Raw genomic sequence first — 15,234 nt, 5'->3', positions numbered from 1 at the left:
ATCCTGGCAGGAGCCAGGAGCCAGGTGCTTTTCCTGGTCTCCCATGGGGTGCAGGGCCCAAGCACCTGGGCCATCCTCCACTGCACTCCCTGGCCATAGCAGAGAGCTGGCCTGGAAGAGGGGCGACCGGGACAGAATCCGGCGCCCCAACCGGGACTAGAACCCGGTGTGCCGGCGCCGCAAGGTGGAGGATTAGCCTATTGAGCCACGGCGCCGGCTCTATACATTAATTTCTTACTACAAGCCCATATGGTGAGTATTAATTCTTTTCAGAAAGTTTAATTTATTTGTCAACAAGTCATATAGTCAAGCAAGTTGCAGGATAGGGATTGCCACCAAATTTCATGCTTTTAACATAAAGTTATATATACATAATAAACATTTACTGTGGCACTGGGGAGAGTAAGACTATTCAATTATGACAAAGCACCACACAATTTTAGTTTTTAATATTAGGTATAACCAAGATTCTACAACATGAGAGGCTATTAAATTCTTAAGTTATATATACTGATTTTTTTTCCCAGAGAGCTTCATTTCCATAATTTACATAATGAATTTTGGAGGACATCAAACAGCCAAGCTTATTTAAAGAAGAAAAAAATCACTGTAACTCTCATACCAAAAAGGATAAACCCTTCTTTTGACCTTATACTTTGTTTTTTTTTTTTTTAAGATTTTATATATTTATATGAGAGCCAGGTGCCTCCTCCAGGTCTCCCACGAGGGTGCAGGGGCCCAAGTACTTCCTTCCCAGGCCACAGTAGAGAGCTGGATTGGATGAGGAGCATTCAGGGCCAGCGCTGTGGTGCAGTAGGTTAACGCCCTGGCCTGAAGCACCGCCATCCCATCTGGGTGCCGGTTTAAGACCTGGCTGCTCCAAATCTCATCACTGCTCCACTTCCTATCCAGCACTCTGCTATGGCCTAGGAAAGTAGTTGAAAATGGTCCAAGCCCTTGGGACCCTGCACTCGCATGGGAGACCCAGAAGAAGCTCCTGGTTCCTGGCTTCGGATCGGCACAGCTGCGGCCATTGCAGCCAACTGAGGCATGAACCAGCAGATGGAAGACCTCTCTCTCTCTCTGCCTCCCCTCTCTGTGTAAATCTGACTTTCAAATAAATAAATCTTTAAAAAAATAAAAAAAGAAAAGAAAGAGGAGCAGCTGGGACAGGAACCAGTACCCCTAGGGGATGTCAGCACCACAGGCAGAGAGTTAGTCCATTATGCTACAGCGCCTGCCCCATTGACCTTATACCTTTTTTAATTTTACTCTTTTCATAATATTCATACCACTAATTTGTCCAAAGTTTGTACCCCCAGTTTGATTTATAAAGTCTGTTTGGGCAACATTTTCCCCCTCTGAATTCCCAATGCCTGGCACAGACTAGATACTAAAAAAAATTTTTTTAATGAATAAATGGCCAAAGATATTCAGAAGAGAGGAAGAACATAGTTCAGTGAATGTAAACAGGAGGTTTTCCAAAAGAAATGGAATCTAGCAAGGAAGTAAATGGTAGCAGCTGCAGAGAAAACTGAGATTAGAGTTAATTAAATGAAATGGAATTTACTACAAACTTGAATAAGATAAGATCATGGGTTGTGATGGAAGGAGGCTGAATGATTACTACTGGATAATGCCGAGAGTAATAAAAACAATGTCCCACAACTTAATAGGACTGAGAGCACTGTAACATTTACATTTTTTATAATTTATATAATTTAATCTTCACATGAATTATAAAGTGCTATTATTTCCACTTCATAAATATGGAAAACGAGGCTCTTCCAAGCTTATTTCTATTTCATAAATATTGAATCTGTACTACCTATAAAGCTATGTAAAGGCAGAGACAATGTCTGTCTGGTTTATCATCATATCAATCGCTACTATCTGGCTCAAGAAAGGTACTCCATAAACATCCATTGGAAAAAATGATTGACCAGGGGCTGGCACTATGCAGCAAATTAAGTTGTAGCTTGCAATGCCGGCATTCCACATGAGTACTGATTTGAGTCCCAGCTGCTTCACTTCTGATCCAGCTCCCTGCTAATGCACCTGGGAAAGCAGCAGAAGATGGCACAAATACTTGGGCCCCTGCCACCCACACGGGAGATCTGGATAGAGTTTCAGGCTCCTGGCTTCAGCCTGGCTGCTGCAGCCATTTGAAGAGAGAACCAGCAAATGGAAGATCTCTATCTCCCTCTCTCTCTTATTATAACTCTGCCTTTCAAATAAACAAAGAAGTCTTTTTAGAAAAAGATTGACTAAGGTTAAATGAAATACCTAGTCTCACACAGTCAATTAACGGCAGAGCCTGATCTCAATCTCAGGTTACTTGATTCTAAGTGAAATACATAAAAACCTAAGGTGAGGGGCCAGCATTTTGTGCATTTTGTGGCCAGCTGGGGAAAGAACCAGCAGCTGGAAAAGCTCACTTGCTCTTTCTGTCTCTCCCTCTCTCTGCCTTCCAGATAAATAAATAAATCATAAAAAAAAATACACACACACAAAAACCTAAGATGAGAAATGAATGGTCAATGATGAATGACAAGTCTAAAGCAGATAAATAGAATAACAGGTTTTGCTATCCTCACGACAAATTTCCTTGCCCAATAAACACCCAATACTCAATTCCCTTTCATCCTTACTAACAGAACCTTGACTTTATTGTGGGTGTCAAGTGCGATTTATTTAGAATTACACTTCTTAGCAGTGAACTTTTTTTTTTTTTAGATTTATTTCTTTATTTGAAAGGCAGAGTTACAAAGAGGCAGAGGTAGAAAGAGAGAGAGGTCTCCCATCTGCTGCTTCACTCCCCAAATGGCGTCAACGGCTGGAGCTAGGAGCTTCTTCAGGGTCTCCCATGTTGGTGCAGGGGCCCAAGGATTTGGGCCATCTTCCACTGCTTTCCTTGGCCATAGCAGAGAGCTGGATAGGAAGTAGACCAGCTGGGACTCAAACCAGTGCCCATATGGGATGCTGGTACTGCAGGTGGCGGCTTTACCCACTATGCCACAGCGCCGGCCCCAGCAGTAAACTCTTAACTGAGTATGCCCAAGAGGATGTAAGCAGCAGTTGTAGAGGTACCAGAAAAACTTAAAGAAAGATAGACTCAGATCGCAGATCCTTTTGCCTTTCTCCCTTCCTCTCTCCCCTGGCTGGAGTTCAGTGACCATGAAATTAGAAGCTACAAGGGCCGGCACCATGGCTCACTTGGTTAACGCTCCGCCTGCAGCGCCAGCATCCCATATGGGCACCGGGTTCTAGTCCAGGTCGCTCCTCTTCCAGTCCAGCTCTCTGCTGTGGCCCAGGAAGGCAGTGGAGGATGGCCCAGGTCCCTGGGCCCCTGCACCCGCATGGGAGACCAGGAGGAGGCACCTGGCTCCTGGCTTCAGATTGGCACAGTGCGGGCCGTAGCGGCCATTTCGGGTGAACCAACGGAAGGAAGACCATTCTCTCTCTCTCTTTCACTGTCTAACTCTATCTGTAAAAAAATAGAAATTAAAAAAAAGAAATTAGAAGCTACAAACCACTGATGATGCAGCAAAATGTTGGACGAACACTGGACACTAATGATATTATGAAGCCACTGTAGCAGCCTGGAACTCATGAATTTTTATGGAAAAATAAACTTTTATTACAGTGTTTATATCTATTTCTAGCAGCCAAATGCTGTTCTTAACTGATACCAATTTTGTCTTAAATGTTAATCCTGTAGAACTTTTTTTCCCTCAAAATATGCCCAGTAGGTTTTATTTTTCTGGATCTTACCATTTTTATTTTTTTTGATGGGAATATTCTCTTTCACTAAATCTCTTATTGCGGGGGGGCCAGTGCTGTGGTGTAGCGGGTAAAGCTGCTGCCTGTGGTACTGACATCCCATATGGGCATGGGTTTGAGTCCCAGCTGCTCCTGTTCCTATCCAGCTCCCTGCTAATGGCCTGGGAAAGCAGTGTAAGATGGCCCAAGTGCTTGGGCCCCTGCACCCACATGGGAGACCCTAAGAAGCCCCTGGCTCCTAGCTTTGGATCAGCGCAGTTCCAGTGTTGCAGCCATCTGGAGAGTGAACCAGCAGATAGAAGACCTCTCTCTCTCTCTCTCTCTCGCTCTCTCTCTCTGTAACTCTGCCTCTAAAATAAATCAATCTTTTAAAGACTCTCTTTTTTTAATTATTTTTTAAAATTTTTTTTGACAGGCAGAGTGGACAGTGAGAGAGAGAGAGACAGAGAGAAAGGTCTTCCTTTTGCCGTTGGTTCACCCCCCGAAGGCCACTGCGGATGGCACGCTGCATCCGGCGCACCACACTGATCCGTAGCCAGGAGCCAGGTGCTTCTCCTGGTCTCCCTTGCGGGTGCAGGGTCCAAAGACTTTGGGCCATCCTCCACTGCACTCCCTGGCCACAGCAGAGAGCTGGCCTGGAAGAGGGGCAAGTGGGACAGAATCCGGCGCCCCAACCGGGACTAGAACCCTGTGTGGCGGCGCCACAGGCGGAGGATTAGCCTAGTGAGCCGCGGCGCCGGCCTTTTTAAAGACTCTCTTATTGCTAATGTCAAACAACAGAGGCAGAATATGCAACTTTTTTTTTTTTTTTTTTGATAGGTAGAGTGGACAGTGAGAGAGAGAGACAGAGAGAAAGGTCTTCCTTTTGCCGTTGGTTCACCCCCCAATGGCCACTGCGGCTGGCATGCTGCGGCCAGCGCACCGCGCTGATCCGAAGCCAGGAGCCAGGTGCTTCTCCTGGTCTCCCATGCGGGTGCAGGGCCCAAGCACTTGGGCCATCCTCCACTGCACTCCTGGGCCATAGCAGAGAGCTGGCCTGGAAGAGGGACAACCGGGACAGAATCTGGAGCCCCGACCAGGACTAGAACTGGTGTGCCGGCGCCGCAAGGCGGAGGATTAGCCTAGTGAGCAGTGGCGCCTGCCAGAATATGCAACTTAATATGTTAAAAAGAATAGTTTAACACTAATTCCTTTATTCAATCTATGTTAACTTACATTTTTCAAATAAAAGAAGCAGGGAGAACATGCAGTAGTCTTTTAGCTCACACAAGTCATTTGGAACATACATAAGTGAATAAGTTTATCATTATTAAAGTCTCCAAATTAAGGTTATGATTGTTCTCTGAAATTTTCCAAAAAGCAATAAGAAACAACACAGAGAAAAGAAATCATTTTTGGTTGTTTTTCAGATTTAAATGCCATGCGTTAAAAAAAAATATTTTATGGGGCCACATAATTATCTCCCACCAAGCAGTCCCTTAAGAAGAACATAGTATATTCTCAAAACAAGACAAAATAAATATAATCTTTGTTTTCAAACATTTTTCCCGATTAGAAAAGTAATATATTTTCATCATGGAAAAAAATTTTAAGATTGAAAAATATAAATATCAAAGCACATTAACATGTTAGTATATTTCTTTCTGGGCCAGCGCTGTGGCATAGCCAGTTAAGCCCCTGCCTGCAGCACCGCATCCCATGTGGGCTCTGGTTTAAGACCAGGCTGCTCCACTTCTGAGCCAGCTCCCTGCTAATGTGCTTGAGAAAGCAGTGGAAGATGGCTCATATCCTTGGGCTCCTGCCACCCACTTGGGAGATTCAGATGAAGCTCCTGGATCCTGGCTTCAGATTGGCCCAGGTTTGGCTGTTGGGCCATTTGGAGAGTAAACTAGCAGATGGAAAATCTCATTCTCTCTGTCTCTGTTTCTCCCTAACTCTGGCTTTCAAATAAATAAATAAATAAAATATTTTAAAAAGCATATTTATTTCAATTTTTTCTATTAATGTTGTGTAACATGAATAATAGAAATATAAAACAGAAATAGAAATATAAAAATAAAAAGTTTTTAAAAGAAAGGGTATCTTCCTATTAGTTTTTTTTAAGATTTATTTATTTAAAAGGCAGAATTAGAGAGTTGGAGAGGCAGAGAGAGAGATCTTCCATCAGATGGTTCACTTCCCTAATGGTTGCAACAGCCAAGGCTGGGCCAGTCCAAAGCCAGGAGCTTCATCCAAGTCTCCCACCTGGGTGGCAGGTGCCCAAGTACTTGGACCATCTGCTGCTTTCCCAGGCCATTAGCAAGGAGCTGGATTGGAAATGGAGAAGCCAGGACTCAAACAGGAGCCCACATGGAATAATGGTGTCACAAGAAGCATCAGGGGCTGGCGCTGTGGCCTAGAGGGTAAAGTGTGGCCTGAGTGCCAGCATTCCATATGGGCACCAATTCAAGTCCCGGGTCCTCCTCTCCCCAAGTCCTTGGGCCCCTGTACCCATGTGGGAGCTCTGGAGGAAGCTCCTGGCTCCCAGCTTCGGATCGGCTGAGCTCTGGACATTGCAGCCATTTGGGGAGTGAGCCAGTAGATGGAAGACCTCTCCCTGTTTCTCCTCTCTCTCTGTGCAACTCTTTCAAATAAATAAATAAATCTTAAAAAAAAAAAAAAAAAAACAGTGACTTTACCTGCTACACCACAGCACCGGCTCCAAGATAATTTTTGTGTGCATTTTCTTATGTCATTAAAACTATTTAAAAACATGTAAAAATAAATAGTTTGAACAAAATAAAATATGCTAATTAGAGACATTTTGGGGAAGAAAAAAACAGAAAAAAAGAGAAAGGAAAAATAAGAATCCTGGCCGGCGCCGCGGCTCACTAGGCTAATCCTCCGCCTTGCAGCGCCGGCACACCGGGTTCTAGTCCCGGTCGGGGCGCCGGATTCTGTCCTGGTTGCCCCTCTTGCAGGCCAGCTCTCTGCTGTGGCCAGGGAGTGCAGTGGAGGATGGCCCAAGTGCTTGGGCCCTGCACCCCATGGGAGACCAGGAGAAGTACCTGGCTCCTGCCATCGCATCAGCGCAGTGCGCCGGCCACAGTGTCCCGCCACAGTGTCCCGCCGCAGCGGCCATTGGAGGGTGAACCAACGGCAAAGGAAGACCTTTCTCTCTGTATCTCTCTCTCTCACTGTCCACTCTCCTGTCAAAAAATAATAAAAAAAATAAATAAGAAAAATAATCTTTCTTGGGGCTGGCATCGTGGAATAGTAGGTAAAGTTGCTGTCTGCAACACCAGCACCCCATCTGGGTACCAGTTCTATTCCCAGCTGCTCTACTTCTGATCCAGCTCCCTGCTAATGGCTTGGGAAAGCAGCAGAAGATGGCCTAAGTGTTGGGCCCCTGCCACCCATGTGGAAGACCTGGCTGCAGCTCCTGGCTCCTGTTCCTGGCTCCTGGCTTTGGCCTGGCCCAACATGGGCTGTTGCAGCCATCTAAGGAGTGAACCAGCAGATGGAAGACCTCTATCTTTGTCTCTCTCTCTTTCTCTCTCACTCTTTCAAAATAAATAAATAAATCTTAAAAAAAAAGAATCTTCCATATTCCATCACCTACAGATCAACAGCATCAGCACTCCAGTCCTTCTCATGCATAAATACACACAAATGATTGTTTTTTACCAAACTTGGGTGAAATTTTTATCCTATTTTTTTCATTAAATATAAACATTCTCCATGATTTTATATATATATATATACACACACCCATATTTAAAATCATTTGCAAATCTAAGAAATATTCCATTATATATGTATCCATATTATATTTAACCACACAACCTACTGAGACAGATTGTATTCAATTATAAACTATTATAAATTATGTTGTAATAAAATCTTGGGCACATAAATATTAATTCCTTATGATTTCTAGAAAGGAGTTCTGGGTCAAAGACAGGAACTTTTCAAAGTCTCATAATAACATGTTGCTAAATTATCTTTTAAATAAGAAAAATTTATGTTCCCATAATAGTACACAAGTATAATTTTTCATTCACAGCAACAGGCTCACATAACATACCTGTGTAAATAAAATCTAGAAGTATCCGAAAGATTCCAGCTTCAATCCCTAGAATCTCTACAACATCTTTTGAGGACTCCTTCATTCCTCCAGTGAACAAAGCTGCAAAGTAAGGACTGCTGGCAGCCAAAACCAGCCGATGAACTTTAAAAGTTTCCTGCCCAACTTGCAGCTGGACATCACAGAAATGCTGTCCATTCCTCATTTTATTGATGTGAGCTAAGATGAGTTGGGCATGTTTATCTGATGAAAAAGGACTATCACTAGTCTTAGAAAAGCCTTCAGTAGCCATGATGACAGATTGATTAAAAGAACTGTTATCCATAATCTGCTCCCAACCTGAAAAATAAAATACAAAGATACCCAACATATTTTTGTGTTAAACAATGTCTTCTATTTATACACGTAGCAAGCATTAACTACATTTAACAATATATTTAAGGACATAAAATACACATGAAACATATAAGGTATGGGACTACTTCTAATTTGGTTTCAGAGAAGGAAATAAGTAGTGGAGGTTGAGGGGAGGGGACATGGTCCATTGGGTTAAGCCACCACCTACAACGCTGCATCCCATATAGGTAACTGGCTAGTCTCAGCTGTTCCACTTCCAATCCAGCTCTCTGCTAATGTACCTAGAAAAGCAGTGGAGATGGCCCAAGTACTTGAGCCCCTGCCATCCACATTGGAGACCTGAATGCAGTTGCTGGCTCCTGGCTTCAGCTTGGCCCATCCCTGGTTGCTGTAGCCTTTTGGGGAATGAATCAGTGAATAGAACCTCTCCCTCTAAATATATATATATATATATATATATATAAATAAGTCTTTAAAAAATAATGGGGGAGGCTGACACTGTGGCATAGCAGGTAAAGCCGCCACCTGCAGTTCAAATCCCAGCTGCTCCACTTACAATCCAGCTCCCTGCTAATGCACTTAGAAAAGCTTTGAAGATGGCCCAAGTCCTTGGGCCCCTGCACCTGCGTGAGAGACCCATGCAGAAGCTCCTGGCTTCAGATTGGTGCAGCTCTGGCCATTGCAGCCAACTGGGGAGTGAACCAGTAGATGGAAAACCTCTCTCTCTGCCTCTCCTCTCTGTGTGTAACTCTGATTTTCAAATAAAAAAATAACAATAATTGGAGCATGCTTCACAGAATAAGATCCGAACCAAATACTAAAAGACAAATGGGCACAAGTGTTTAGCTTAGCAGTTAAGAAGCCACTGGGGACATCCCATGCCATACAGCAGTGCATGGGCTGGATTCCCAGATCCATTCCAGATTCTAGATTCCTGCTGATGCACACTCTGGGAGGCAGCAGGTGATAGCTCAAGTACTTGGGTTACTGATCCAGACTGAATTTTCAGCATTTGTGGTGTGAACCAGTAGATGGGAGGTCTCTCTGCCTTTCAAACAAATACATAAAAATTATTTCTAAAACGACAAATGGAATTAAGGCACAAAGAGAGGACATAAACTCTTGGGGTAGAGAAAAGAATATAAGACAAATGGCACAAACAAGTTTTTGTACGTTGTAAAAAGGAAGCACACATCACAGCCAGAATGAAATTTCAAAAAAGCAATAGTTATCAGCCCAAGTGTCTGCTGAAAATCCTTCAAACTGGGGGGGCTGACTTTGTGGCACAACAGGTTAACATGATGCTTGTAATGCCCACATCCCACATCAGAGTGCTGGTTCAAGTCCAGCTGCTCCACTTCCTATCTAGATTTCTGCTAATGTGTCTGAGAAGGCAGGAGATGATGGCCCTGACACTTAGACTCCTGCTACCCATCTAGGAAACCTGGATGGTTCTGTTGCTGTTGCTCTGCTTTTCAAATAAACATTAAAAAAATCTTTCAAATTGTATGATTTTTCCAGCATACAAAGCCCTTCCGGATCTTTGTTAAAATTCAAGACTCTGTCCAAATATAACTTCCTTCAGGAACCCATCCCTGATCCTCTCTAGGAATTTGGGGCTCACTCTGAGCCTTCCGATTACAGCCTATTATCACATTCTACCATCTCACCTGCAGCACACATGCACACTCATGCACTGAAAGATCTTTGAAAAACAGTCCTCCTCTAAGGGCACAGACTATCTCATAGCTATAGCACCAGTCTCTAACACAGATTAGGTTTCTAAATATTTGTGAAGTGAATAACAATGATAAATAAAAGCTTAAATGTTCTTAAACTGTTAGCATTTCCACATTTTATACCAATCTCACATTAAGAGATGAGAAAAATGATAATCTTGCCCAAGATGGGAGAGAGGGAAACTGAAGTTCAGGTCCCCAAGGATACAATGTTATTTTAATGACAGTCTTCAGTATCTGAATCCAGATCTTACTCTAAGCCTGGGCTTAGAGTATTTCCTACTGTATCACATTGTATAGGAATTATTAGGCTTGGTTATAAAGAAAGGGCTTTGCAACTCAATCATAGATATTTGGCCCTTCGTCTTTAGATTCCTCACGAGCAAACATGACAACAGCCATATTTCAGAACTGTTATCTGGCTCTTTAGAGGAATGAGCTACAGTGTAATGAAGTCATTTTAAACAGCCCTACAGCTTCACCTCTGAGGATCAAAGAGATAAATCCAACTTACCTTCTAAACAAAGAAACCATGAGATGGCATAACACAGAGGTGTGGCAATAAAACAGAGGGGAGTTTAAGATGCCATAAGGTTTTATAATTTAGGCATCAAGGCAAAATGGCAATAAAAGTGACAGAAATTGTGTGGAATGACACTAGAAAACAGTGGTTAAGTTTATAGCATTCAAACTTATCAAAATCAAAACTGATTGTCACAAGTATCTAGGAATTAACTTATTGGGAAATTTGAGATGTTCTAACATAGCTGCTAAAACTTCAGATCAGCATCTACAGAACGTCAATATATTACATTTAACTGGCATATAAAAATAGCATATTTGTCTCTACACAGAACTTTGACCTGCAGATATTATTAAATATGACATGTTTTTTTTCTGTTTGGGATTTCTCCCTGTCTGCAGACTCTGGTTGGACCCCAGTGGGTTTGATTACAAGGCTCCTGCTTCAAAGCATCAGGTACACCCACTGGGCTGAAACTCGGCCTCCTGCTACAGCAACCAGAGTTCACTGAACATTAACTCTGGCCGCAGAGAGCAGAAACCCCAGTCTGTTGCCTGGTTTCTCATAGACTGCTGATACAACCCCACTGCCCGGGGGGTACGTATTTCCATATTTCCAAAGGGAAACAGCGCAAGCCGGGGACACTACATGATGGGGATGTAAACCGCAGAGGGATTGAAGGAGACCCAAACTTGAAAAGCAGATTATTAAGAAACGGTGGAGACGCCCAAAGGGACCAAAGACGTTCTGCTGGGCGACCTTGAATTCACTGCCAAGAGCATCTGGAAGCCGCTTCAGCAAAGGGTGTTGTTGAGAATCCCGCGAGGAGCGGCCAAAAACCCCGGGCTTTGTGCTTGAGTCGGGGCCCAGAGAGCGGCCCTAAGCGGCTGCGACACTGAAAGGCTCCTACTCACCCCGGCGCTACCTAAGGGGCAGGTTAAGGATCTCAGACTGCAGAGGGGCGGGGGGCCGCCTGCGGCTTCCCCAGCGGGGGTCGGGGTCGGGGGTGGGGGAGCCGCGGCGGTGTGGAGCCGAGGGAGCTCCGTGAGGGCTAAAACACTGGGAACCTCTGAGCAGCGCCTGAGACGGCAAGAAGAACGGCGAAGGGAAAACCATTTCCAGGGCTCTTCGCTCTCTCGTCTCAGGGGTCCCGAGAGCCGAAGAGGAAGTTCCCACCCCCGTCACAGACGCGCGCGGGCGCAGGCCCTCCTTACCCGCCGCTTCCCTTTCCCGGCGGGCGCCTGCTCAGGTCCTGCGCGCGCAGGCGCGAGCCGGCGCGAGCGCGGGGAGGGCTGGGGCGAGCCGGCGGGGCTGCCTGGGCGGTGCGGTCCCCGGAGGGCCCAGACGCAGCCCGGCTGCTGAGCGGTGTCCTGCGTTCGGCGGGGCCCGGCCTTCGACCGCGCGTGTGCGGGGCTCTTCCCGCTCGCGGGTAGCGGGACGGAGAGCGCTCACTGCAGCGGCCCAGGGCCTGCGCCGCCATGTCACCGACAGCCTCGCAGCTGGTGGCGCCTGGACGGGCGCGGATACCGCACGCGGGGCTTCTCTCTCAGAGCCTGTTCTGTGGCTCCTCCGGGCTGAGGCCGGCACCGGATGATGTCTGCTTTGAGGGAAGGGAAACTACAAAACGCCCAGTTCTTTTCACTGTTGAACCTCCTAATGTGTCGCAGGTGGCTTTCAGACTTTTCTGGACCCCAACCTACAGTGAACAAAAACACTTTTTTTTTACAGAAACTCAGTGCCTCATGCGTGAGTATGTAGTTGTATATATCTAAACCGAAACTTTCACAAAACAGTATTTAGGCACGCACTACGTTTCTGTTTCTTTCGTTATCAAAAATGATAAGAAGGACCTATTACCAGGATACACTGTTGAAGACTTGGAAATGAACGAGATTACTGGGTGGCCTTTTGGTGGAAGGTTGAACATTGTCTGGTAGCTGCTGGAAGGGTTTGAATCCTCCACTAAGCTGTTTTACAAGAAAACTGGTAGTGTTTAATTCTCATACACCTTGTAGAAAAGATACACCAAGCCATTACATTTTATTGACCTATAGGATATTAAATCAGTTTTGCTCCTCTTCACAAATTTATTTTAACGTTCCTGATTCTTAGCAAATTTATACATCATTCCTGTATTATTTTACTGGCTCCCTCATTAATGAGGTAAATATTTGATATATATTTGATATATATTTATATTTGTGTGAAAGTCATTATGTTACTTTTCAGAAAATTATACTTTAACACCACTAAATTTTATGAGTTACTATTGGATTGTACCCAATAATTTGAAAAACATGCTTTACAATACTAGGACCAGTTATGGCAACATAGGGATGGGAATCCAATTTCTGTTCTTGTTTTTCCATAATGTACAATAATTGTCTCAGCCCTGTGTATTGAATAGTTCAGATTTCCCCACTGAACTACAGTGTCAGCTCTGTTTGAGCTAGAATCAATTCTCTATTGAATTCTATTAGTTTATCCTTCCATGCCTTATTATTTTAATTACTGTAGCTTTGCAGTAAGTTTTGATACTTGATGGGACATGCTGCTTCTTTTTTTTTTTCTGGAAGATATATTTGAAAGGCGGAGATAACAGAGCGAGCGAGCTCTTCCACCCATTGGTTCACTCCCCAAATGGCAGCAACTGCTGGAGCTGGGCTGGTCAGAAGCCAGAAGCCAGGAGCTTCATCCAGGTCTCCCATGTGGTTTCAGGGGCCCAGGGACTTGGGCCATCTTCTTCTGCTTTCCCAGGTGCATTAGCAGGGAGCTAGATCAGAAATGGAGCAGCCGGGACTCGAACAGGTGCCCATATGGGATGCTGGCACTGAGGGCAAAGGCTTAGCCGTCTATGCCACAGCATTGGCCCTAGGTTGCTTCTTTTTATTCTTTAACAGTGTCAGAGCTATTCCTGGCACTGTCAATTCTATGTAAATTGTAAGAAGCAATTTGTCAAGTTTCTTACCACATACAACATACACATTCACATACAAGATGGATTTTTTTTATTAGAATTTCAACAAACCTATAGGGCAATTTGGAGAGAATTAACACCTTTATAATATTGAATCTTCTTATCCATTAACAAAATTAAGTTTTATAAAATTTTAAAATTTTACAAATGTATCATGTATAATTTATGTATCTTCTATTAAATTTATCCCTGTATATGGTTATCTTTGTGCCATTATAAATTATATCTTTTAAAAATTTCATGTTTGTTGTTGGAGTACAGAAATGAAATTCACTTTTGTATATTGATTTTATAGACAGCTACCTTTCTTAACTCCCTTATAAAAGTGATAAAATTATAGAGTTTTAGGGGCTGGCGCTGTGGCATAGTAGGTAAAGCTGCCACCTGCAGTGCTGGCATTCCATATGGGCGCCAGTTTGAGTCTCAACTGCTCCACTTCTGATCCAGTTCTCTGCTATGGCCTGGGGAAAGCAGTAGAAGATGGCCCAAGTCCTTGGGAGACCCAAAAGAAGCTCCTGGCTCCTGGTTTCAGATTGGCACAGCTCTGGCCGTTGCAGCTATCTGGGAAGTGAACAAGTGGATGGAAGACCTCTCTCTGTCTCTGCATCTCTGTAACTGTGTCTTTCAAATAAATAAATAAATCTTTTAAAAAAATATAGAGAGTTTTAAAAAATATTTTTGTGTAAACAGATCATCTGCACATAAACTTTTTTTTTTTCTTTTTTTTTTGACAGGCAGAGTTAGAGAGAGAGAGAAAGGTCTTCCTTTTTCCTTTGGTTCATCCCCCAAATGGCCGCTACGGCCAGCGCGCTGTGCTGATCCAAAGCCAAGAGCCAGGTGCTTCTCCTGGTCTCCATGCGGGAGCCGGAGCAGTTGGGCTATCCTCCACTGCTCTCCCAGGCCACACAGAGAGCTAGACTGGAAGAGAAGCAACCGGGACAGAATCTGGCGCCCCAACTGGGACTAGAATCCGGGGTGCTGGCGCATTAAAAAAAAGTTTTGTTTCCTTCTTTCCAAATCTTGTACCTTATATTTACCTTTCTTGTCTTATTCTGCTGGCTAGCAGCTTTAGTGTCAGGTTGATTGCTGAAATAACATCCTAAGAAATTAATGCATAGACTTTGGGGCCAAATATTGAAATCCAAAACCCTGTCCTGCCACTCTCTGAGACCTTAAGAAGTTCTTTAACTTTTTTTTTTAAGTGACATTCTGCAGGTTATAGCTCTGTTTCTTTTATTTATTTATTTTATTTGAAATGCAGAGTCACAGAGAGAGAGAGATGCAGTGAGAGCTACATCCTCTGGTTCACTCCCTAAATGGCTAAAATAGCCTGGGCTGGGCCAGACTGAAACCAGGAGCCAGGAGCTTCATCTGGGCCTTCCATTTGAGTTCAGGGGCCCAAGGACCTGGGCTGTCCTTCACTGCCTTCCCAGCCACACTAGCAGGGAGCTGGATGAGAAGTGGAACAGCTGGGACTCACACTCAAACCAATGTGCACATGGGATGTTGGCATTACAGGTGGTAGATCAACCCACCACACCACAATACCAGACCCCATTAGTTCTTTTATAACCCATATTTCTTAAACTATGTCTGACTGTTGTATCATTCTTTTTAATGGTTATAATTTTATCATGTTTTCTGTTTATTCTTAAATCAGTTTTGCTAATTTACATTTTTCTAGAAATTTGTCCCATTTAATTACATTTTAAAGTTCTTTAGTACATATTATAAACAATATTGTTTATAATCTCAAATTTTAATTTCTGCTGTACTTGTAGTTACAGCA

The 15,234-nt window shown here is 43.9% G+C and overlaps 1 protein-coding gene across 4 annotated transcripts in view; it reads right to left on the bottom strand.

The window, feature by feature from the left end:
• The window catches only part of IPP (intracisternal A particle-promoted polypeptide), a 47,076-nt gene extending 35,113 nt beyond the window's left edge, over positions 1-11,963 (bottom strand). Inside the window, exons 1-2 of one of the 4 annotated variants that reach the window (XM_070078569.1) lie at positions 11,683-11,963; positions 7,850-8,188 (exon numbers count right to left, since the gene is read on the bottom strand). In XM_070078569.1, the coding sequence (XP_069934670.1) occupies positions 7,850-8,174 (325 nt within the window). In that variant the 5' untranslated portion in view covers positions 8,175-8,188; positions 11,683-11,963. Of the gene's footprint in view, positions 1-7,849; positions 8,189-10,459; positions 11,365-11,682 lie in introns of those variants that run through there. The other 3 variants (XM_070078570.1, XM_070078567.1, XM_070078568.1) reach the window with 3 other exon arrangements.
• Positions 11,964-15,234: the final 3,271 nt, after the last annotated feature.

The sequence above is a fragment of the Oryctolagus cuniculus genome, chromosome 7 (assembly GCF_964237555.1).
Source record: "Oryctolagus cuniculus chromosome 7, mOryCun1.1, whole genome shotgun sequence".
Classification (NCBI taxonomy): domain Eukaryota; kingdom Metazoa; phylum Chordata; class Mammalia; order Lagomorpha; family Leporidae; genus Oryctolagus; species Oryctolagus cuniculus.
The sequence above is the reverse complement of the archived record's forward strand: the minus strand, read 5'-3'. Positions and strand labels throughout refer to the sequence as shown.